Genomic DNA, 22,822 nt, shown 5'->3' with positions numbered 1-22,822 from the left:
ACACGGACTTAAAATTCCAATGGAATTTAAATGCATGATCACACTCAGGGTTTTGTGCCTACATTTCTTCACATGGCTGTTTCTGCATTAACTCCCACTACACAAGCAACAGGCTCGAAGGCCTTTATACTTAAACAATCATACAATAGAGGATCTGGACACCTGTCTTTAAGTTCTTACATCATCTTATACCAGCTTTATGATCTTGAGTAGGCTATTTAATTTCAGCCTGTTTCTACATCTGAAAATGGGATGCCAGCTGTCTAACCTTAGTCACTAGATAGCATGAGGATTTAAGGCAGCACATAAAGTGACTTAAGTTTGCAAAATGTATACTCAAGGATTAGCCAGAGGGTTCACAGCCAGGCATGCGCCCGTGTCTTAACATGCTTGACAGCCACAGACTACAGCACTAACCCAGCAGATAACTTGGTCATGAGAGGAGTCCTGGAACACTCATGAAAATCTGCAGGAACATTCCTGATCTGCATGCATCAGCATTCTCCTTGAAGACAACACCCTACTTATTGTAGACTTCTGGGTTAGCAAGCCAGGAGGAAGCCACAGTTTAACTCTTTCCTTTTGTGTGTTTTTATGAATGAGACTGACAAAACCAGGATTCCACAGCCATACCAATCCTGATTAGCAGGATATAGGAACCAGTTACATTGCCTGACACTGGACCAGGAATCTGGGATAATTGTCAGTGTCCTTTCTTGCCCCTACTCTAGGATATAGGATTGCTAAATCACTGACAATACACCCATCTGATGAAATTGGACCCATTGGGGCCACTAGAGTGAATGTGAACCCAGGAATGCACACCCAGGACTCCTTTGGCAGATAGCCAAGGTCCTCCCTGAAGCAGCTCAGGCCTTTTCTTTGAAAACACAAAAGCAGAGGCACACATAAAGGCCTGCTGTGCTGGCAAGACTGCTCAGGTGCACAGTAATGTCCGTTTTCACCATGCCAAGGATGGTTTGACCCAATACCAACTCAAAGTCTTTTAACTTTTTTATGTTTTGTTTTCTGGACAGGGTTTCCTTGAATAGATCATATTGGCTTCAAACTCAGATCCTTCTGTCTTGGCTTAAGTGCTGAGATCAGAGGCATGCGCCACCACACTAAGCTTTCTTCCCTCTCTTTTTTCTTTCTTTCTTTTTTTTTTCAAGACAAAGTTTGCCCTGGCTGTCCTTGACCTCACTCTGTAGTCCAGGCTGGCCTTGAACACAGAGATCCACTTGCCTCCGACTCACAAGTGCTGGGATTAAAGGTGTGCACCATCACTGCCTGTCTTCTTCTAATTCTTAAGTGCATACATTATCCCCTTTACAATCTAGATCATTTACTTCTTTATCCAAGACTGTTTAAAAAAAAAGGGGGGGGGGTCTGGAGAGACGGCTCAGTGGTTAAGAGTACTGACTACTCTTTCAAAGGACCAGGGTTCAATTCCCAGAACTCCATATGGCACAACTGTCTGTAACTCCAGTTCCAGGGGACCTGGCATCATCATACAGACATACATGCAGGCAAAACCCCAAGGTAAATAATAAATAAATCTTTAAAAAACAAACAAACAAAAGAATCACACAAATACCTATATGGTACATTTATTTATGACATACTCTTAAAGGTAAAGAAAAGGGTTCTAGAAAGAAAAAACAAACCCAGGCAAACATAAAGTTGTCTATGCTTATTTAATGCTAAGAACATAGATATTCAAGAGAAAGTCAGTTAAGAAACAATGTTGTTTAACTTTTAAATATAATTCTGATCCTAAAAAGTGGTGATTCAAAGCACTAAGACAGCACACACACACACACACACACACACACACACACACACACACACACACACACACACACAAAATCTCTCAAACCAACCTTAAAATACCTATGTAGTCTTTAGATATAATATTAAAATAGTGCAAAAGGGGGGAAAAAGTACCCATAGTGTTTAAACCAACAGATGGTTTCTACAGAACGAAAATAAAAATATCAGACAATGTGTAGTCTCAAACTCAAAGGTGACTCGGTGTCCGGTGAAAGAGGGTGGCTGGGGACATGTGCTTGGTGGAGCAGGAGGCTCTGCTGGCCTCGGGAGGGCTGGCTGAACCCAGCAGTCACTGATAGGGAGGATAAAGTGCTATGTCCCTAACAGAAACCAGGTTCATGGAGGCTCTAGTAAAGCTTCCAGGACTGTAGCTGAGGTAGTGTTCTGAGAAGAGTGTTCTCCTTGACAGCACGGTCAGCATCTGGTTGAGCCGGGACCTGATGCCAGTGAAGTGCACCTGCCGCTCTTTACTCAAATTTCTGAATGAGTCCCTCAGACACAGATCCAGGTGGGGGGTGCCTAGACCCAGGAACTTGGGGTATCCAGGAGTGCGGATGTCAGGGGCTGTTAGGGAAACATGGGAACTGACAGAGCTTGCCAGTGAGCCCTGGGAAGACATTGAAGAGGATGACCTCAAACTAGAAGATCTCGACACTGACATCCTGGATGCAGGTGACCCTTCTTTAGACTGGGCACCCTGAGGAAGGAAGCTCTCATCAGCTTCAGTCTGCGTGGTAGTGGACTTGGACCACACTGTGGCCTGGGAGCTTGCTGCCCTTGTGACTACTGTGGTTTGGATCCCAACACAGGCCACACTGGAACTGGTCTGTGTTCCCACCTCACTCAGGCTTACTGCAGCCATCTCTTCACCTGGCTCTGTTTGGGTAGCAGCATCAACTACCTTGCTATCCTCTAGTTGATCCTTGTGGCTGTAGAAATAGTCTTCATCGCTGATGGTAGAAGCCTCAGAGTCATGGCGCTTGGTTTTGGCTCTGTCTTCTGGCGGCACTTCTGGGCCCAGGTTGGTGTTCTTGGGTGTACTTGAGAGTCTGGCCAGCCGGATGCGCAGCAGGTTGCCCAGTGTGGGCTCCTTCGAATGTGGCTTTCGGTCAGCCAGATGGTCAAACTTGCCACTGATCTGGAAGTTGGACAGGAGCTTGGAGCTGATGGGCTTTGACTGGGCGTACAGGATCCGGAACTCCAGATCAAAATGTTCAACCACTTGGCCAGACAGAATGACCAAGTTACTGCTATTTAATTTGCCATCGGTCCATGTGAAACTGAAGGGTTAAAAACACACAAACTGGTAAAGATAAAGGATCTCAGTTTACGTTTTCTCAGTAGCTGCTATGTAAGAGTGGCAACTTTGAAGTTAGCATGCTATCCATGAAATAACAAATCCATATGTCAGAAATAAAGGAGGCAGGCTATGGTTTAACTGACACACACAAAAATACACTCCTCAGGCTTGCAGTTTTAGCCTAGCAAGAAGGTACACAATATTTAGGCCAGCAGCCTTGTTATAAAGGTTAGATAATCAATCTGGAGATGCCAAAGTGGGAAGCTAGTGGCACTGCTTCCAGTTTCTCAAGTGGAGATGGCTACTCCAACAAGATGCCGGTGCTCAGCACATTTTGTAGCTCACGAGTCTGGTATTCTTGACTGCCCAGCATCTCTTCCTCTTCCTCTGGAAACAGAACCTACACTTGTCTCCACCCACAAAACCTTTCATGCCTACCCTCTCTAGTCTCAATGTGGTAGGAATATGGTCCAGGATGGCCAGTGTCTGATCCCTGGAATTCATCCACAGTGCATCATCTGTGACCCCACAAGGGCCAAGTGAGTTTTCAGAGATGTATGTCCCTGCTTCAGGAGTCTCTCCCTTTGGGAAGCAGCTGCTGGAGGATGGGTAAGTAAGAGGAAGAGGCTATCTAAGAACAAGGAGCAAGGTAGTAGTAGGAGACAGTGTTCTAATCAACACCCTCCAGGCCCAGGGGAGCTATAGTCAGCTGCACCTTCCCACCCTAGCACCTCCACAAGCTGCTGCCTCACTCTGCACTCTGAGTTCGCCTCCTTCCACTGAGCTTTGCACCAGAAGCAAGCAGCTTTAATGGGAGACCCTGAAACTCAGTTTCAAGTATTTCTTGCAACTAAGAACCATGACGAATACACATGTTGCCTGAGAACTGCTTCAGACCCCAAGAGTCTTTGGAATACCACAATGGGGTAACAGAAACAAAGGAGCTACCCGACCCCAGGGCTGTAGCATGTCACAACACACGGGAGTATTACTGTCATTGGTGGTAGGACAGTGCTTTTGCAGAGGGCAGTTTTTATATTGATAGGTTTTCAAACAGCCAAAAACCATTCAGAGCCAAGTTTCTTGGGTATAAAGAAATCTACCTTGGGAGATAGTGTAAGTCCCCTTGGTATTTATAAGTGCCTCGTAGAAGGAAGTCTTAAGAGCATGTTGTGCTCAGGTCTGAACAATGGTGCTACTGTGTGAAAGGAAGGTTCCTCGAGCTACTTATCTCACTACCTCACCTGGCACAAAACCACGGCTGACACAAAACCTCTAAGGGATGCACACTCTACAAAACTGAGGTTTGTTTTTCGCCAAACTCTCTACCTTGCACATACCACTGGGCAATGTAATAGAGAGATAGCCAAGCACACAGCATGACACAGAGTGAGTAAGAATGGTACAGCTTCCAGAGATTAGCATTAGCAACTGTTACCTCAACCCTTCAGCCCTCTTCCTGCTCTCCACCCAAAGATGCTATTGGCAAAGTGGGACTTCCAAGGTGGGCCTGGAATATGGCCGGTGTTTGCTAGACCAAAGTATTCATTACAAGGCTTGTAGCAACCTAACAGTGAAGTGTAACTGAGCAGCTTCAGTCTACCTATAACATTTGCAAATGTCCTTACCTTCAAGTAAGCAGGGTAGGTGGGGTCCAAGTCCCCAGGAAACCAGGATTTGAGGCCAATTAGCCTCCAGTTTTCCCCAAAGGCCCAGGCCAAGACTTGAATGCAAGACTCTAATTATGAAGTCTCAAGCTTAGTTTAACTTTTACTTTAGTTTTGTGGACCACTGGGAAAAGAAAGTGACTCTTATCCCATCTACATCCAACCAAAGATGACTGCGATGAACCAACTCGCGTGCGCGCACACGCTCACACAGGTCTGCATGCGGGTGGGGTGGGTACTCTGTCAGAAGGGCTCTCATTGGCAGGAGCAAGCAAGCACTCACTCCTCAAAGGGTTTGAACTAACTGGCGAGGCACCTGTTCAAAACATACCTGTAAGAGCCTGTGGCCACCCGAATGCCGTCAATCAGTGTGAACTTTTCATGAACCTTCCCAACAACCTTCGTTCCTGACCTTGCATAGTAGATATTTCCTGTAATAGTCCGCACTGTCATCAGCTGTTGGGCAGGGAGTAGGAGGAAAAAAAAAATTAATGACCAACTCAGTGACACTATCCAGTGGGCTGAGCTTACTCTTCCCAAACACACCTGTCTGCAGTGGCTTAGTACGGGGTCACCATTTAGTGACAGCACACATGATACACTAGTCAGACATTGCTCAAGTAATGTTACTTCTGCATCCAGTCCATCTGTTCATATGTACAGAAGAGGTATTCCTTATTTTATTGTCCAGGCTGGCCTGGGACATGCAATCCCCTTGCCCCAGCCTCCCAAGTGCTGGAATTACAGGCCTGCACCACCGCAGTTGGCTTATATTTAGAGACTCTTAGCTCATGTGTGTATGTACTATAAAGAACGTTTGCTCTTTGGAAGAAACGAATAGAATCCAAAAACTGATTTTGAAACAAAGCATGAGAGAGAAGATAATCAAAGATAGTATGTTAGTAATGACTTACACTCGGCAAGGGTTGAAAAACTACCTGGCACTCCCACTTTTTGTCCCACTGCATCGATCGGAATAACAGCCCACTTCACTGACCTCTGCACTGGAAGGGGTTTGAAGCTGTAATCAGAGGGCAAGCCTCTAACACACCATGTGCGGATTAATCAGTCAGTTCACATTTCCTACAGGTACACAGTAACCAAAAAGGTACACTATGTACACATGGATGCACAATTACTCCCATAAAGATGACACACACAAATGCATACATAATAGCATGCAAAATAGGAAGACAATCTAGAGCAGACTAGAAGTTACATATCATTATAAATCTTAAAGTGCTTGCCATGCAAGCCTGACAAGCTAATTCAATCCCTGGAACCCACATAAAGACAGATGGGGAGACCTGACACACAAAGTTGTCCTCTGACCTCATGTGTATGCACACACACACATCACACACACGATAATAATACATTTTACATTTTAAGTAAATGTTTAGAATCATCTGAATCTCATTCATTCTATAAAAAGAGAGCCTCTCCCATGTACCACGCTAAACAGCAGAGGTGCAGAGTGTATTTCTTTCCCTCAAAGACTAGAGAAAAAAAGTAACTAACAACTGAAAACCTAAGCAAGACACCACATGGAGCAGAGGAGGGAGACCCTAACATCTGGACACATGATCATGTCTTTGGTATTCTTATCAAAACGTATAGGAACTGAACCACAGGGAGTATCTGATAAATACAAATTTACAGAACAATGGCTAGTGTTCTCCAAAAGTGTCAGATGCCAAACCACAAAGATGGTGGTTATAAGGGCCAGGGAGACTTCACTAGTGAATGCAAGGTGCCCTGCTGGATTGGATCTTGGGCTAGAGAAGGGGCAGTTGTGAAACACAGCTGGTATTTGTGAAGTGTGGAGATTAGATAGTGCTATACCAAACTGATTTTGGGGGGGAAAGGAGAGGTTGAGAGAGGTTAGTCCTGGCCATCCCGGAACTCACTCTGTAGACCAGACTTGCCCTGAACTCAGAGATCCTCCTGCCTCTGTCTCCCCAGTGCTGGGATTAAAGGCATGTGCACCACCACTGCCCAGCTCCAAGCTGATTTTGTTATGTGTACTGAAGATATTAAAATTTGAAGAATTTGGACACAGAACATTAAGGAATTCCTTATATTATTTCTGTAACTTCTTTTTAAATATTTTAAAAATGATTTTTAAAAAATTTTAAATTATGAGTATCTGTATGTAGGTATATGCACATGAATGTGTCAGATACTCCGGAGCTAGAATTACATGTGCTTATGAGACATGCATGTTGGGAACCAAACTCAGATACTCATCTCTATAACCCTTCATAAATCTTAATTTCAAGGTAAAGTTTTTCTTTAAAAAACTGGAATATTTCATAGATGAGTATATGGAATGTGCTGGATGGAGCAGGCGATGACTCCCAGATAAGTCAACACACAATAAGCATAAAAACAGCCTATCTGTAGGGCTAGGGATGGCTGTGTCCTTCCCTTTAACACATCTGAATGTTGTGGAAGCCTGTAATTGTGGACACAGCACTTCTCCACACCTGCCCAATAATATGCAGTCAGGTTCTTGTAGACAGGATGATTCAAAATTCTGAACCAATCAGAGCCTAGGGCAGGGGCTCCCCGTGAGAAGGGCATAGACCCACAACACAGACGAGCCTAGGAGAAAGCCTGGTGCCCACCTACAAGGGAAATAACCCACTCTAAAGACAAACTGTCTTTAAACTTCCTGTAGAGGCTCTGGACCACCATGAAGGCAGCAGCCAACAAAGTCAGCAATCATTCCTGGGTTTCCGCCTTGTTGATGAAGCAGACCAAATGGCTTTGTCAAAGCTGGGGCAGTTCTGTCATTTTTCTGCTTCTGAGACTCAGCCTAATTACCCAAGAGCACCTTGAAATTATACCCTGGCACCTTCCACACTTCCCAAGAGCAGTTGTGGCCTAAATACCTGGCTAGATGGCAGTGCTCTTTACCATGCCCAGCTGGCATTCGCCTTGAGTCCTCCTAGACTCATATTCAAGTTGACTGCTGGGTCACATGGCTGTCCCATTTCAGTCTCAAAGCCCCAGTCCAACCCTATCATGAATTTGTGTCTTGTGGCACAAATGACAAGCTAGTAATGACCTTACTCAGCCCAAGCCTTGGTTTGCTCATTAGGAAAAGCAGCCAGCAGGAACTCCGAAGGAACACTAAAGAGATGGAATTCTGTAAACCTCTCTGCCTGTTTACAGGGCACTAAGTCAGACTCTCAGAAAGCGTGGAGGGGCAAAGGCAGACTTCTCTGCTGAATGCTACATCCCTCATGCCAACAAGTGCCCGGGAGTATGGTGACAAATTAGGTTCTGACCTTCACAACTTGCTCCATTCTTTAAAACATGAATTCTATAACAAATGTCTGTCTCTCTTACCTCATGCCCAAAGAGACTAAGCCAATGTTGAGGCCTTCTATTGAGATACTGAATTACTTTCATGCCAGAGAAAAAGACATAAACTCTGGCTCTGTCATGAGAGGCAAGCAGCAGTGGGTGACAGCAAGGGTTCATATGGGGATGAGAGGAAGGAGGACGGAGCCAAGCCTGGGCTCTCGGTCTCACCAGGTCCCGACCCAGAGCATCAGGACCACTAACCTGACCAGGCCACCATGAGTGTCACATCTGTCAGAGCAGTGAGCAGTGCCAGCGACAGAACAACAGCTCCAAAATGACCACTGTGGCTCAAAGTGGAGCCGTGGCAGCAGGTGGCAGCAGCCTCCAAGCCCTGGCTCGGGTATGAGCTGGTCTGTGTTCACTGCTGGGAAACCTGACAGCCATTGTGCCTTTTCTGTTCAATGCTGAATGGAGATGTAATTCATACATACACCACAAAACTCACCTGCTTAGTGTGCAAACATGGACTTTTTATGAGTATACAGAACCATTTTCACAGTTGTAGAACGTTCTCATTACCTCAAAAAAAAAAAAAAAAAAAAAAAAAAAAAAAAAAAAAAAAGAAAAAAAGAGCCTGTACCCCTTTAGCTACAAACTTACCCATCCCTCTATCACACGTCCCTGAACCCAATGCTAATCTACCTTCTGTCTCTACAGCCAGCCCTGTTCTGGACTTTCATATACATGGGATCACATTGCCTATGATCATTTCTGTCTGTATGGCTTCCCACACTTATAATGTTTTCAGGTTCACCCATGTGGTGGCATGTGTCAGTACTTCAATCCTTTTGAAGGGTGGATAATATTCTATTGTTCTGAAGCGACAGTGTGTTGTTTATCTACTTATTAGCTGATGAAACTTCCAGCATCTATAAACAGACACGTCGTTGTGTGGACACGTCTTTCATTCCTCTTGGGTAGTTACCTAGGAGTGGAACTGCAAGGTCACAGGTGGTGTTCATTTTCTGTGAGAATTCAGTTCCGTCACTTGTCAGTGGGGAGCCCCCACCCCCACCACGCTGTAGATCATGGGTACTCTGCCACATTGCTGACAGGGGAGAAACTGGAAATGGTGTCCCACAAACCTTTTCCTGCTCAGGATGAACTTTCAGATCCATGCACATGTCCAAAAAGTGGGAGAGCAGAGCCTGGTCCAGAAGGATGTACACAGCCACCCCCCGTTTCCGACAGATCTCCTGTAGGTCTCGGAAGATGTCGATGTCTGAGAAAACGTCCATTACCACAGCAATCACCTATGCGATGAGGCAGAAGGAAGAGTAAGGAACTCCAGATAGCATCTTCAGATACTCCCTTCCTCAGCAGTGTGGGTCTCCCCCCACCATTAGCTCTTTTCCACCCCCAAAGACACCCAGGCACCCATATCTTACGCGTCTTAGCCTGGCCCAGCTACCTAAGGCTCCCCAGTGTCCCCAGCCAGCCCACTCCACCCTGGCAAACTTCTCATTTAACGTCTATACCATCACTAAACCCCACCTTCCAGGGTCAGTCTGGACTAGCGAGCGGTCTAGGGTCTCGGACCAACACACTGGAATCTGGAGCACGCTGCTTTCCCAGTCAGGCTCCAGTTTTCTGTCTGTAAGGTTGATACATAAAATCTTGGGGCTAGCAAGATGGCTCGGCTAGCAAAGGCACTTGCTACCAAGCCTGATGACCTGTATTCAATGCCCAGAACTCACATGGTGGAGGAGAAAGCCAGCTCCTGCAAGCTGTTCTCTGATCTCCACATGTACACCATACCACGTGTGTCCGCACACACTTATAAATAAATGCAAAGAAAAACCCACCTCAGATTCTCTATGAAGCCCTTTTTTTGGCTATTAATATTCAAGTTCATGGTTGTTTGTTTGTTTGTTTATTTTTTACTATTGTCTGATTTTGGATCATGCTCTCCGAGTATTTTTACCTTGTTTTAGAAAGACTCCATCCATTACCAATTCATTGCTTGAAATGATCAGATGAGGCTCACAGCACCCTCCCCCCTCTTCTGTTCCCGACACCACATACTCCCCATCAGTCAGGACAAGAATGGAAATATTTCCTGAAGATTCTGACCTTTGGCTCAGCTCTGTTCTTTCTTCTCCCCAGCCACATGTGCCTCTTGATAAGAACTGATTTTCCATACCCCGCCCAGACCACAGCTAAGAGCCGATGCTCACCCAAGTGTCCATGGGCAGAGTATCACTGTTTGGAAGGTCTGCTTCCTAAGCTACAAAACAGGCCTGCTGTAAAACCTACACAACTACAAAAGTGCAGGGTCCAAGAGGCCCTCGGTGTCTCTCAACCACCCACGTTACCAATGTGAGCTGCAGCTGCCTGGACAGCCCCTCACAAGGGAGGCACTGGCAGCCCCGAGCTTCCCTCCCTCATTTACAGAGGCTGGTACAGCTGGCAGCAGAGCCTCACATCACCTATTTCAAGGGCCTGCAGAAACTCCGGGCAGGGAGGCAGGGCTGTAAAAACACCCAGGCTTAGAACAAGTCCCTACAAAGAGAGTCAGGAAGCCAGCATTTGGGAGCTGTTTTGCAATTGGGAGTGGTCAGGGCTTCTCCATCTCCTAGCTTTAATAGTAAAAGATCCCTTGTCTCTGAATCACATTAACCCTTTTGCTGAGCATTATGATTACTTTGAAATCTCGCCACCCCTTCCTTCTACTTCAGCAGAGGCCCTCAAATGGGATATTCATCTCCATGGTGGAGATCTTGGGACAGTAAGTAACTGGCAGTCTTTACCCCTTAACCCTTTAGGGTTAAAAAGAAACACAGAAGCCAGGTATATGTAAGTGCAAGCATATAACCCCAGCACTCAGGAGGCTGAGGTCAGCCTGGAAGAGTAAAAGTCTATCTTAAGAAACAAACTAAGAGAGGAAGAAATGCAGAGGCAATAGGACACTGTTGCTACCTTTCTAGCTCCAGGGTTCCATCTGCTCAGATGAGTGACTTTGAAATGCCAGCTCCCAGAGAAGCAAGTGCCACCTGGGATGATCCAGTATCTCTCTGCTGCCTCCAGCCCACTCCCTGCCTGACCTTCATGAAACCTCCTGAACAGTGAGTGGAACAGAAGACGCATTTTAGAATTGGCGGCATCTTCAGAAGCTTATTGGCTCCGATGGCTTTCCCATGTTGTTTTGAAAGTCATACCTACCCCGTTCACTTGGGGCCTGTCACAGGGTTTAAGGCAAAAGCCAGGGCACAGCGCTCAGCACGGCCCTCTGGAAGGTTTGGATAACAACAGCGCAGAGTGGCAGGACTGCTGTGGTGGTTAAGTAAGTGGCAGTCTGGGAATGGGCTTAGCTCAGTTAGGCAGCTGGTGCCCGAGTCCACTGCAGGCTGATCCTACCTGGGCACAGAGATGGCTACACAGGGCTGACGGAACATGGGATGAGGAAAGCAAAATGATGCCTATGCGTTCTGTGGGGAGCAGAAAGTCAGCTCCCTTGTGAGGGCAGGCACCTATAGACACAAAGAGACAGGAAGGAGGCTTCCTGGGAGAGGAAGAGCTGAACCACAGACAAGAATAAGATATGGAGCCGTGCCTGGCTGCACAGATCTGTAATCTCAGCTCCTTGGGAAGTTGAGGCAGGAAGTTCCCAAGTTCAAGGCCTGCCTGGGACAAGAAGCCACTGGAGAAGTGAAGGGCCCTCCGACAGGAAACCATGTGATGACAGAAGAGGCTGGGAAGGACAGGGTGCATACCAGTGTGGCTGGAACGTACAGTATGCAGGAAAGGGAGCCATGGGATGTGACTGGCAAAGAGGGATGTATAAGATGGTAGAAGGCTATGGAATCCATGTCAGTCCTTACCCCACATTGCCTCCATAGGTAGAGCATACCAAGAGATGAATCCAGAAGCTAGGAGAGATGCTGCTCCAGAGTAGAGACCTGAACCTACTTCCTCTAACTCAGGACCAGGAGCCTCTGTGTCTGCAACCCAGTCGAGATGGGGATCTTTGGGGCTAATAAATTTCTGCAGCTATTTGGAAGACTAGGGACTGAAAGAGGAAAGTCCCAGCCAGAAGCTCTGAGGCTATAGGGGAGCAAAAGGAACCATGGAAGAGCCCAGCAATGGGCTCGGGGCCACAGAAATACACACAAGCTGGTGGGAGATCTTTGAGCCGGACTCAGAGGTAGCAGTAAAACTTTTAGAGTGCGCTTGAATCCAAGGTGCCAGAATTGGAATAGAGCTCCTGGAGAAAGGCCAGAGAAAACTATGCAGACCTGCTGGCCCCTCTGGGGGTCAATGGAGCCCCTGTGAGTGACACAGCTAGGCAATGGGCTGGTCCCCATGGTGAGAAGCTAGTCAAATGGGAAAGGAGGAGAACCCAGATGACGCAGAGTGATGGCCAACGAACACACCCTAGGGGCCACTGAAACAGGGACTAGGAACCCAGCCCAGTTGGCAGGGTTGGAGAGGGCCACCAGAGGCAGAATGGGAGCCGGGCCCAGAGCACAAAGGCCTGCCAAACAGTTCTTGATTGCCCAATTAATAAAACAGGTGTACAAGCAACACTTTTGTTAGCTGATGAGTACTAATTTGCAATTTAGTTCATCTTTAGTTTTAAAGCCTTAACCTTTCCCACAGGCTAAATATGAAGGCCTGTCTTACTCAGGGTATCTGAGAGCAAAGGGATGTTTTCCTTTCCTGACTCTCCAGCATCTAAGCACATCCTCCTTTCTTACTAAAGTAGGATTCTTGAAGACTGCCCTTATCAGGAGACCAGTACTCCTATGGCAACTTCAGTAGGAAGCTCTTCCTCCTTCAAGGCTTGCCCTCCCTAGACCCTTATGCATACCCGTTCTAGCCCTGCCTTCAGACACCCAAGTCCTACAGAGCTGGAGCAGACTTGCAGCTTCTTGCCTCTTAGAAGGGACAGTCCTTTACAGACCTGGTTGACCTAGCCTGTCTCACCAGTCCTGTCCGGCATTTCCACAGCAAAAGTTAAACTGATTAGTGCGTCTTGTTCCCCCAGGATTTTTTTTCCCCCAATGGTGTCCGATTGTCATTTGGTGGGTTCCAGTCTGCAGGGAATGGTAGTCACGCACAGCACCTCCCTTGGCCTAAGTGTTCATGATGCAGCATGCTGAGCCCAGGCAGAACACCTGGACTAGAAAAGCAGCACAGACGCCTGCCACTGAACCCACTCTCCCTTTAGGGGGTAGCTAGCCTACCCCCACAAAGTGCCCACAGACACCCTAGGCACCACCTTCTCTCTGAGTTGCATGGAGCTGGCCCCTTCTCTCAGGGTTAGAAGTGTGGTGACTTCTAAGAGTCTATTATAGGGTCATGCCTATCTGCCAGATACCCATGGAGGAAGCATCCAGCTGGCCAGAAGCTGGGGAAGAGGGGCATTCATACCACACTACCTGTGTTTCCTCAAGCCACATCTGGAGGGGTCACCCATGTGTCCAGTCCCCTATCTTCAGCTTGAGTGACAAACCACAAGCCTATCCATCAGTTCCTTAGAAGAACCCCCTTTCACCAACAGACCAGCGCCCACAAGTCGGAAGAGCAGAGATCACAGGTCCTCAGAAAAAGCATAGAGCCCACTCACACTACTCATTAGGCAGAACTGGAATCTCTGTCTCTGCCACTTAGCCCAAAGCTCAAAAAAATCTCTAGAGATTTCAAGGCCCTGTTAACCATCACCCCCAGCTCACAAACTTGGAAAGGCTGGATAACAGATTCAAGGTAAAATGGGTTCAGTGCAAGAGCTGAAACGTCAACCCGGGTCTTTGTGCCCCAAAGCCCACCATTAGAAACATGCTAAGCTAAATATTGTTCCAGACAAGTCTAATGTGGGGGTCTCACAATTACTAAGAACTTACAGTAATCCTGAGGGGATCAGTAGAGCATCCCACAAAGGACAACTTATAACAAGAGACTGTCAAGGAAGGCCACAACTGCCCAGCACGCCCTCTCTCTTCTGCAGTTCTGCTGACAAAGCAGAGCTAGACCGAATAGGGGACCATGTGAACCTCAGCTGGCATGTAAACATGCTGCAGAACCAACCTGGACTTGGGTCCAGGCTCCTCCATTCTGCAGAACCAGGTGTGTGGCACATGTTAGGTCTTACTGGCTTCTAGAATATGCAAATAACACCTCTGCATAAAATCTCATACCCTTTGGTGACTCAGCCAATGAGAGAACCCACTACAGTTCCTGACACACAGAAAAACCTCAGTGGTAGCCACTCATAGTCTTAGTCCTGATTCTGCCACTATGCCCGGACAAGACATTTTACCTGAGGGTTAGTGTCCTTGAAACAAGGCCTGCTCTGCTGCCACACGCCCTTGATACAGGCTTCTCAGGGCTCTGACCAGGTACATGCACAGCCTGTCGGGACCACTCATGGCCAGTCATCCCTGTTCACATTCTAGCAGGAAGCACATGTCAATCACCCCTTTCCTGTGTGCCTCAATTTCTCTCCCTTCCCACCCAGAGTCATAAAGGCAGATCAGGTGTACAGAATGCTTGGAATTCAGCCAAAGCCTTGTATACATTCAGCAATGTGTCAGCCTGGACAGCCTGGACAGCCTGGAAGCCTGGCCACTGCATTCTCTATGCTGAGCACATCACCATCAATCACCTACCGACTTTCTTGTTAAAAACATCAAGCATACTGCTTCCTCCAGTGTGCTTCATGTTTTGTTTTGAGATAAGTCTTGGTATTGGCTCAGGCTAGTCTCAAATTGAAGGTACTCCTGCTTCAGATAATTACAGGCAGGAGCCGCCACTTGTTACATGTTTTAATGCGACTGAAACTGCTCATTGAGATTTAAAAAAAAAAAAAATTATTTGAAGCACAGCGGTGGTAACACACACCTTTAATCCCAGCACTCGGGATGCAGAGGCAGGTGGATCTTTGAGTCTGAGGCCAGCCTGGTTTGCAGGAGTTCCAGGACAGCCAGGGCTACACAGAGAAACCCTGTCTCAAACAACTGCTTTGATATAATCTTCTGGGTTTAAAAAAACAAGAGAATGCAATTTCCATAACAAAAGTTGAACTTATTAGTGTGTACTGTTTCCCCCAGGATTTATAGGCTGGTGTCCGATTGCTATGTGGTGGGTTTGAGTCTGCAGAGAATGGTAGTCATGCACAACGCCTGTCTTGGAGGTCAGTGGGGCAGGAAGCAATTTTTCACTCAATTCCATTTAGCTGTACTTCTTCACTATTGTTCCAGCCTGGGAAAGAGTGGGGAAACCATGCAGCTTTCTTTCTCTTTCTTTTCTTTTGGGTTGGGGGGATGGGGGTTTGTTTCTGAGCTTTAAGATTTTAACTATGTAAAGCATTTTCCTGTTCCAAAATGAAATCTATAAAATAAGGTATGCTCCCTCCTATTTCTCCTTTCCTTCTCTCTCCATTAAGGTAATAACTCCAATGATCTGTTTTTAGGTTATTCCATTTTTAATATAAACAAGTATATGTAGGAATATACAGCATTGTGTGTTCACATCATCCATAGAGAAAAGGCTATACAGTGGTACATGCTGCTCTGGACAGTGTTATCCAAGAGAACCTGAGATGACAGAGGAGTTAAGTTTTTAATTTAGCTTCAATTTATACGAATTTAAATGACTACGTGCAGCTCTGAGCACTTTGGATCAGAGTATAGAGCTTGCCTTCGTTTGTCTTGAGAGCCACAGGCTCCTCCATGGTATACACATCTTAATTTCTTCCCTGTCCTCTACTGTGATATGCTGGGCCTTTCCTGTGACCAGAGCTACGACAACCAGTATGACCTCGACTCCTGTTTGAGCCAGTGTTTCTGTGGAGCAGACACAAAAGTGGAACAACTAGGTCCATGGAGATGACAACGGAAACCTTCCCTCTAGAGGCTGATATCATTTACATCAGGACCTCCTCTGCTTGTTTTTTCAAGACAAGGTCCTACTGTATCCTCAGACTAACCTCCAATTCTGGATCCTCCTGTCTCAGCCCTTAAGAGCTAGAACAACAGGAATGTACCACTATACCCAGCACATCAAGGCTGTTTAAAGCTAGTATACCCACTATATTCTGTTTGTATGGTCTTTGCTTTTCCTGAGATAAATGAACCCACATACACAAATGGCTCAAAGAAAAATCCTGCAACTTCCTTACTGACTGATGGATGCTTAGCAAAAAGAATAAAGAAAAGCAGGCATGGTGGCACTTAGGAGGTAAGGTAAATAGATTTCTGTGAGTTTAAGACCAGCCTGATCTACATGACAAGTTCCAGGCCAGTCATGGCTACATAGTGAGACCCTGTCTCAAATACCCCTCCCAAAATTAATTAATAAGAATAAACAAATGAAACGGCAGACAAAGAATAGTGGGAGACTATGGAATTACTGTTTAAATTACTGTTTAATGGTAGTACTCAATACATTCACAATGCTGTTCAACCATTGCCACTGTTTCCAAACTTTTTTGCCAGCAGAATGGAAATTCTGACTATTAAGCAGTAACTTCTTACTGTCCCTTTGCAGATAGGTTTTGAAGGTCATGACTACTTGGAGGAGAGAGATGCTACTAGTGTCTAGAAGTGGGGACAGAGATGCTCAGTGTCTTACAGTGAACAGGACAGTGCCCCCAGGACAAAGAACCATGCACTCCAAATGCCAACAGTGGCAAGGTTGAGAAAGCCTGTCAGGTTGACCCAGGCATCTGGAACAGGAACTGATCCCACAGCACAGGTTCTATCGTAACACAGAGGAGGGTTGAGCAAGCTCAGGAGAGTTCAGTCCTTCAGAACATCCTCATACGTGCCAGGGGCCTCCAGCAGATTCCTCAGCTACTATTCCTCCTGGCTGGACTCTTCCACGATGCAAAGAGTGCCACCACTAACGCTCTGGTCATCAAAAGGATGCCCAAAGGTGTGGTCACCGCAAAAGTGGCCTCTTTGGACCAAAAGCACATAAGGAATGGCAGCTGGTAAGAACAACAAGTATGAGTGTGAAATCTGGGAGGATGAGTTTGGCCTAGGAACTCCCATCCAGGAGCCGGAAATATCTGGGCATCAGAACATATTACTGCGTGGGGGGCTGAGGCAGGAGGATCTCAAGTTCAAGGCTAGATTGGGCTACACATCAAAACCATCTCAACAGGAGGGAGTGGGGGGAGAGAAGGCAGGGAGATGGGAAGAAGAACAAGCAGCACCCTGGGATAGCTGAACAAGCACATCAGAAGCACCTGACTGGGACGCTTCTGGACCATAGCTCTGCCAAGTACTAGCTGGCAGAAAGGATCACCTAAACTACTTAGTTTACCTTTCTACTCTCCATTCCCCGTCCCCCCAAGAGCATGAGGCTGGATGAACAAAAGACCAAAATTTACTGAACACCAACTATGTGTCAGATGCCCAGGGTGATTCTCTATGATCAGAGAGCTGCTGGGAAAACCCAGCCCAGAGCCATCCATTCAGAAAGATAATCCTGATGTTTGGCAAATACCCCTGGCATCCTAGGCTGTATGCTGATCACAGAACCTGGCATCTAGACTCCTTCCAGACCCACCACAGAGAATGCAGGCTGGTGCTCAGATCTCCTCACTGAGGGCAAATAAAGCTGCAGAGAGACAGCAACTAGACCTGACCCCAGTCCAGTGCAGCCTGGTCCCCACCTCTGGGCTCACTACATGGGACCTTCCACGTGAAATTCAAACTTCCTTCATTCACCCACCCGATTTCTATATTTGTTTCAGATACTAGAAATACTTGCTTGGGTCTATCTTGCCCAAGACAGGCAAATGCACAGTAATTTATAAAATCTAAACATCAGGACCTATGTTGTCTTAAGGTCATGAACCACCTTCCCCGGTGGGTCTCTGCTGTGTTGATTCCTCCTCCCCTTAAAACAAGCCACCCTAGTCTTCCTTTCCACGATTAAAACAAACATTTATCTGTTTGTTTGTTTATGTGTGTCACTGCTCCCAGCTCCAGTGCTCACAAGTGGGGGTCAGGCTGTCTGGCCTGGAGGCAAACATCTATACCTGCTGAAACATCTCCTCAGCCCCAACCACCCATCTTCTAAAACAGCCGGCTCTTGCTATCATCATTTTCCTTTTATAAGATATGCAACATGGGGGGCTGGGGATTTAGCTCAGTGATAGAGCGCTTGCCTAGCAAGTGCAAGGCCCTGGGTTCGGTCCTCAGCTCTAAAAAAAAATAAAAATAAATTAAAAAAAAAAAACTTTAAAAAAAAAAAAAAAAAAGGCCGGGCGGTGGTGGCACAGGCCTTTAATCCCAGCACTTGGGAGGCAGAGGCAGGCGGATCTCTGTGAGTTCGAGGCCAGCATGATCTACAGAGCGAGATCCAGGAAAGGTGCAAAGCTGCACAGAGAAACCCTGTCTTGAAAAACCAAAAAATAAATAAATAAATAAATAAATAAATAAATAAATAAATAAATAAATAAATGATATGCAACATGGGAACTCAGAGTACAAATCTTCAGAAAACTGTTTAAAGCCTCCAGCCTGCTGGGAAGCAGGGAGGCTGTGGAGAATAGCGATTAAATGTGGGTCCTACATGTGGCAGGTGGCACACTCCAGCCCTCCAGAAGCTGAGGGAAGAGGATGATGAGTTTAATACTAGTCTCATCTCATATAGACCCTGTCTCAAAAAAGAAAAACAAACGAGCAAGCACAGTGTGGGCCCTGGAGCCAGCGGACTGGAGCCTGAACCCAGCTCTGCCTCACAATGGTCTCCGACAAGCTACTTGACCTAGATGCGCCTGCTATCCTTAAGTGCAACCTCCTCTGGCTGCTGGGCGGACTTCAAGGTAATCTGGTAAAGGACTCAATTGGAGCCTCCAATGTTTGCCATCATCAGATGGCACACAGACCAGGCATCTGAAAACACCTGACATGCCCCGTCACAGCCCTCCCTATCACAAGTAATGCACTTCAGAGGACATGGCAAAGTGGCACAGCCACTCCCGGTACCCATGCGTGTCTTTGCGGGCAGCAATTATTGGACGGCCAGCAAATTAGCCCTCTAATCCCCCTCGTACCCATAGTCTTCCTCCACCTGGGGACAGGACACAGTAGTTAGAAGGGTTCGTAGTTAGTAGTTAGTCTGCCTTGGGCAGAGAGGTCTGGCTCCATCACTCCCTAGAGGCAACCTAGCTTCTCCACGCTTTAGTTCATCCTCCGTAGAGAGGACAGAATACTCACAACTATTTTAGACTACTAGAAATATTGTCGGGCAAAGAGGAAGCCAATTTTCTTGTTTGAGACAAGGCCTTGACATGTAGCTTTGGTTGGCCTGGAACTTGCAATGTAGGACCAAGCTGCCCTCAAACTCACAGAAATCTGCCTGCCTCTGCCTGCTGGGATTAAAGGGGTATGCCACCATGCCCAGCTGAGAAAACCATTTTTATTGACTTTTTTTTTTTTAAGAGATGTTCTCCAAACTTCAAATTCATTGTGCCTCGAATTAAATCTAACTCCTATCCACAATACTCAGTCTCCACCTTATTTCCCTTCCTGTATTCCAGTATAGTAGCATCACTGCCTGTCCAGACCAATAGGGCTCAGCCCCAGCCAGCTCGGTGGTACACACCTTCAATCCCAGCACTCAAAGGCAGAGGCAGGCTGATCTCTGAGAACTGGGAGGCAGAGGTATCAACCTCCTTCACTTGTGTTTCTTCCCCTTGCCCCCTCTGTGTGTACTTGAACCCAGGACCTCAAGCATGCTAAGACAAGCATTCTATCACTGGGCTACACCTTCAGCCTCCAGTCTTCCTCATGTTCATACACCTTCCTCTCTTGACTTTGCATTCCGGTTCACCATATCTCAAATGCAAACAACTCTGCCTAAAACTCTCTTCCTGCCTACCCTGCCTTATACAGGCTCTCTTCTCTCACAGAGATCTCTGGCCTCCTTGCAACCTCAGCCCTCTTAACCCTACACTCCTTTGTGTCAGAATTACTGCTGGGGACACCAACCTGACCATCATTTTCCACTTTTGATAGTCCCTAGCCTCTCCATAGGCTAGTTCCACCCTGCTGGGTCCAACTAAGTTACCATCACTCCAGATTTTCTGCTAGCCCCTTCCTCACTACCCACAGCAACCTCCCCATCCCTCACCCCTCACAAACTAAGAACAAGCTAACAGCCACACCTCTTCCCCTGTGGCCTCAGCCCTGGCAGTGTGACAACCGGGAGGTTCTAGGGAAGCCTGCAATCTGGCATACATACTAAAAAACGCTCATTGGATTTAAAGTAACACAGCACCTTTAAAGCAGCACAGCACAGCTTCCAAATACAGAATCTAGGCGAGGGTGTAAAGGAACTAAGTACAGAGGAAAGCAGAAGGCCCTACCTAGGAATGTGCTCCAGATTGCCTGAAAGATAGGGAAGTCTCATCTGCAGCCATGATCCCTTTTAAGGCAAGTTTGTCTTCTGACCTCTGGCTCTTGTGCCCCCTCGCCCAAGCCGGCAAAGGGTTAGAGCAACCCACATCTCTGCCCTTCCTGGAGACCAGTTCTGTCCTTTTCAAGGTGTCCCAAGTGCTCCAGCTCTCCTCACAGAGGAGAGCTTTAGGCATGCACACTTAGTTCACAAATGAGCAACTTCCAAAAGCTTTATAAGCTTTGTACTGAACCCACAAGGAAAATGTCATCAGCATCAAAAGGATCCTCAGCCCACCCAAAATTCCACAAGCTTGACACTACTCTAGTCAGAGCCATGCCATGCCCCAAACAGCAAAGTTGGGGGGAAGGGGGAGGGCGGGAAACAGTATCAGAACATTGGCTTCAGCACTAGGAAGGCCGAGGCAGGAAGATTGCCTGGAATTGAGGCCAGCTTGGGCTACATAGTGAGTTCCAGGTAAGCCTGGGCTAGAGACCTTGTCTTGAAAAGAGAAAACAGAGAGAACAGACTTGCTCCTAGACTTGGCAGTTCCAACCTGATCTTCACCCGGACATATAGTGGTACCAGGCCTACCAAGTCTTGACACGATCTGGGGCTTTGCCTACTACGTTCCTGGCACGGCCACAAAGTCTGTGAATTGAGCAGTGCTCACCAGCATGCAAACTTGTAGCCACGCCCTCCCAAGTGCAGCCTTCTTCCTCTCTGATCCCACTGCCGTGATTTCAAGCATGGCAGGCTTGACTCTTGACCCCCCACCTCTACCACACCAGGCCACTCAGGCAGTTGGCGTTAGCTAAGATAAAAATCCATTGTAAACAGCACAAGAATTTGCATTTTGGGTTAAAGCAACCTGGAACAGTCCCAGGCATTGGGGGGAGGGGGCGGGTGGGAGGCGGAACACGTATCTCCCACCAGACTCACACACAGAAGGATAAGGAGTCAACGGCCTGGGCTCGAATTTATCCGCCTACAACATTAAGACGCGTGGGAGTGAGCGGCAGTAACCGATTCCCAATGTTCTCTGGGTACGATCAAGCGACTCTTTAGTAATGCGTGTCTTAAGCAGCTCCTGAAAGTGCAATCTATTTGTCAGCGAACGTACCGGGAATACTGCAACCCACTTTGGTCTGAACAGTCAGAATTGGGCCCAGTTCCAGGGGTACGAATATTAGGGCTTAGAACTACGACACGACTCCAACTTCTGATGGCCGAAGTTCCTCCCCTACTCCCCGCAAGGGTGGCTGGGGGTCCGGGATTGAGCTGCAAAGGAGGCGAGTGGGGGACAACTGGGGGCCGCTCACCTCTCGAGCGGAGCGCAGCTGCTGGCGCAGCGCATCCTTGCAGCCGTACGGGCCACCCGCGCCAGCGCCGCGGGGCTGGAAATGCGCCTCGACGCGCGTGACACCACGGTAGGCGCCCCGGTAGAAGGCGGGCCAGCCGAGCTCCAACGCCGGCGGCTCCAGGTCCGACTGCTCGGGAAAGTAGGTGCCCGACGAGCAGTCGTGAGAGGAGCCGAACGAGTCCTCGGCCACCGCCGCGCCGTCCTCGCCCGGCCGCTCGGCAGCACTCAGAACGGCTCGCACCTCATCGGCGTTGAGGAAGCGGCCCAGCCGCTCGCGCCGCAGGAAGGCGGCCCAGGCGTTGGGGCCGCCGGCCAGCAGCTGCTCGAGAGCCAGGCGCCGCGCCTCGCTGAACAGCTCGGCGGGGTTGGGCGGTCCGCACGGCGACAGGCAGGCCGCGGGAAGCTCGTCCAACAGCTCACCGTGAGCGGCCATGGCGGCGTTCAGCGAGGGTCCACGGGTGTGCGATGGTCGCCTGAGACTTTTATAGGCACCTTTGAATCAAACCAGCCCGCGCTATTGGCTCGCCGCTCCGCCCCGGACCTCCCATTGGCTGTCTGCCTGCCAGGCAACCCAGAGGTCCCGCCCCCTTGTTGCCATTGGTTGCTCTCTGAAAACTGACCTGCCCACCCCTCCGCTCTCACTGCTTGATGGCTGAGCGAAATTTAAATCTGAGCTTACCCCGCCCTAGAACGGTCCCAACAGGAGAAAGAGCCCAGCACTGTCCCAGCGCGCCCCCTGCCGGCTTCCCCACAACGTGCGCTCCAAGGCCCAGGACTAGAGGCTGGGACTTGCTCCTTCCTGGACATGCTTCTGTGTGGTCAACTATATTGCCATCCTACCCTGCATCTAATCATTCATTTATTCTTTAAAAAAATAATGGAGACTGGAGAGATGGTTCAGCAGTTTAGAGCACTTCCGGAGGATCTGGGTTT

The 22,822-nt window shown here is 47.8% G+C and overlaps 1 protein-coding gene across 2 annotated transcripts; it reads right to left on the bottom strand.

Moving 5' to 3' along the window:
- Positions 1-1,594: 1,594 nt before the first annotated feature.
- Fam83d (family with sequence similarity 83 member D) lies at positions 1,595-22,426 on the bottom strand. 2 transcript variants are annotated; one of them, XM_006971054.3, is made up of 4 exons: positions 21,849-22,426; positions 9,261-9,428; positions 5,132-5,256; positions 1,595-3,113 (listed from the first exon to the last, which is right to left on the bottom strand). In XM_006971054.3, exons 1-4 carry the CDS (start codon positions 22,320-22,322, stop codon positions 2,123-2,125), a joined length of 1,758 nt encoding a protein of 585 aa, XP_006971116.2. In that variant the 5' UTR covers positions 22,323-22,426; the 3' UTR covers positions 1,595-2,122. The 2 variants fall into 2 exon arrangements, with proteins under 2 accessions (XP_006971116.2, XP_076427212.1); XM_076571097.1 differs by lacking the exon at positions 1,595-3,113 and having other exon boundaries at positions 5,136-5,256; positions 9,257-9,428; positions 21,849-22,388.
- Positions 22,427-22,822: the final 396 nt, after the last annotated feature.

Source organism: Peromyscus maniculatus, chromosome 4, assembly GCF_049852395.1.
Source record: "Peromyscus maniculatus bairdii isolate BWxNUB_F1_BW_parent chromosome 4, HU_Pman_BW_mat_3.1, whole genome shotgun sequence".
Classification (NCBI taxonomy): Eukaryota; Metazoa; Chordata; class Mammalia; order Rodentia; family Cricetidae; genus Peromyscus; species Peromyscus maniculatus.
Note: the sequence above shows the minus strand (reverse complement) of the source record. Positions and strands in the feature narration are given on the sequence as shown.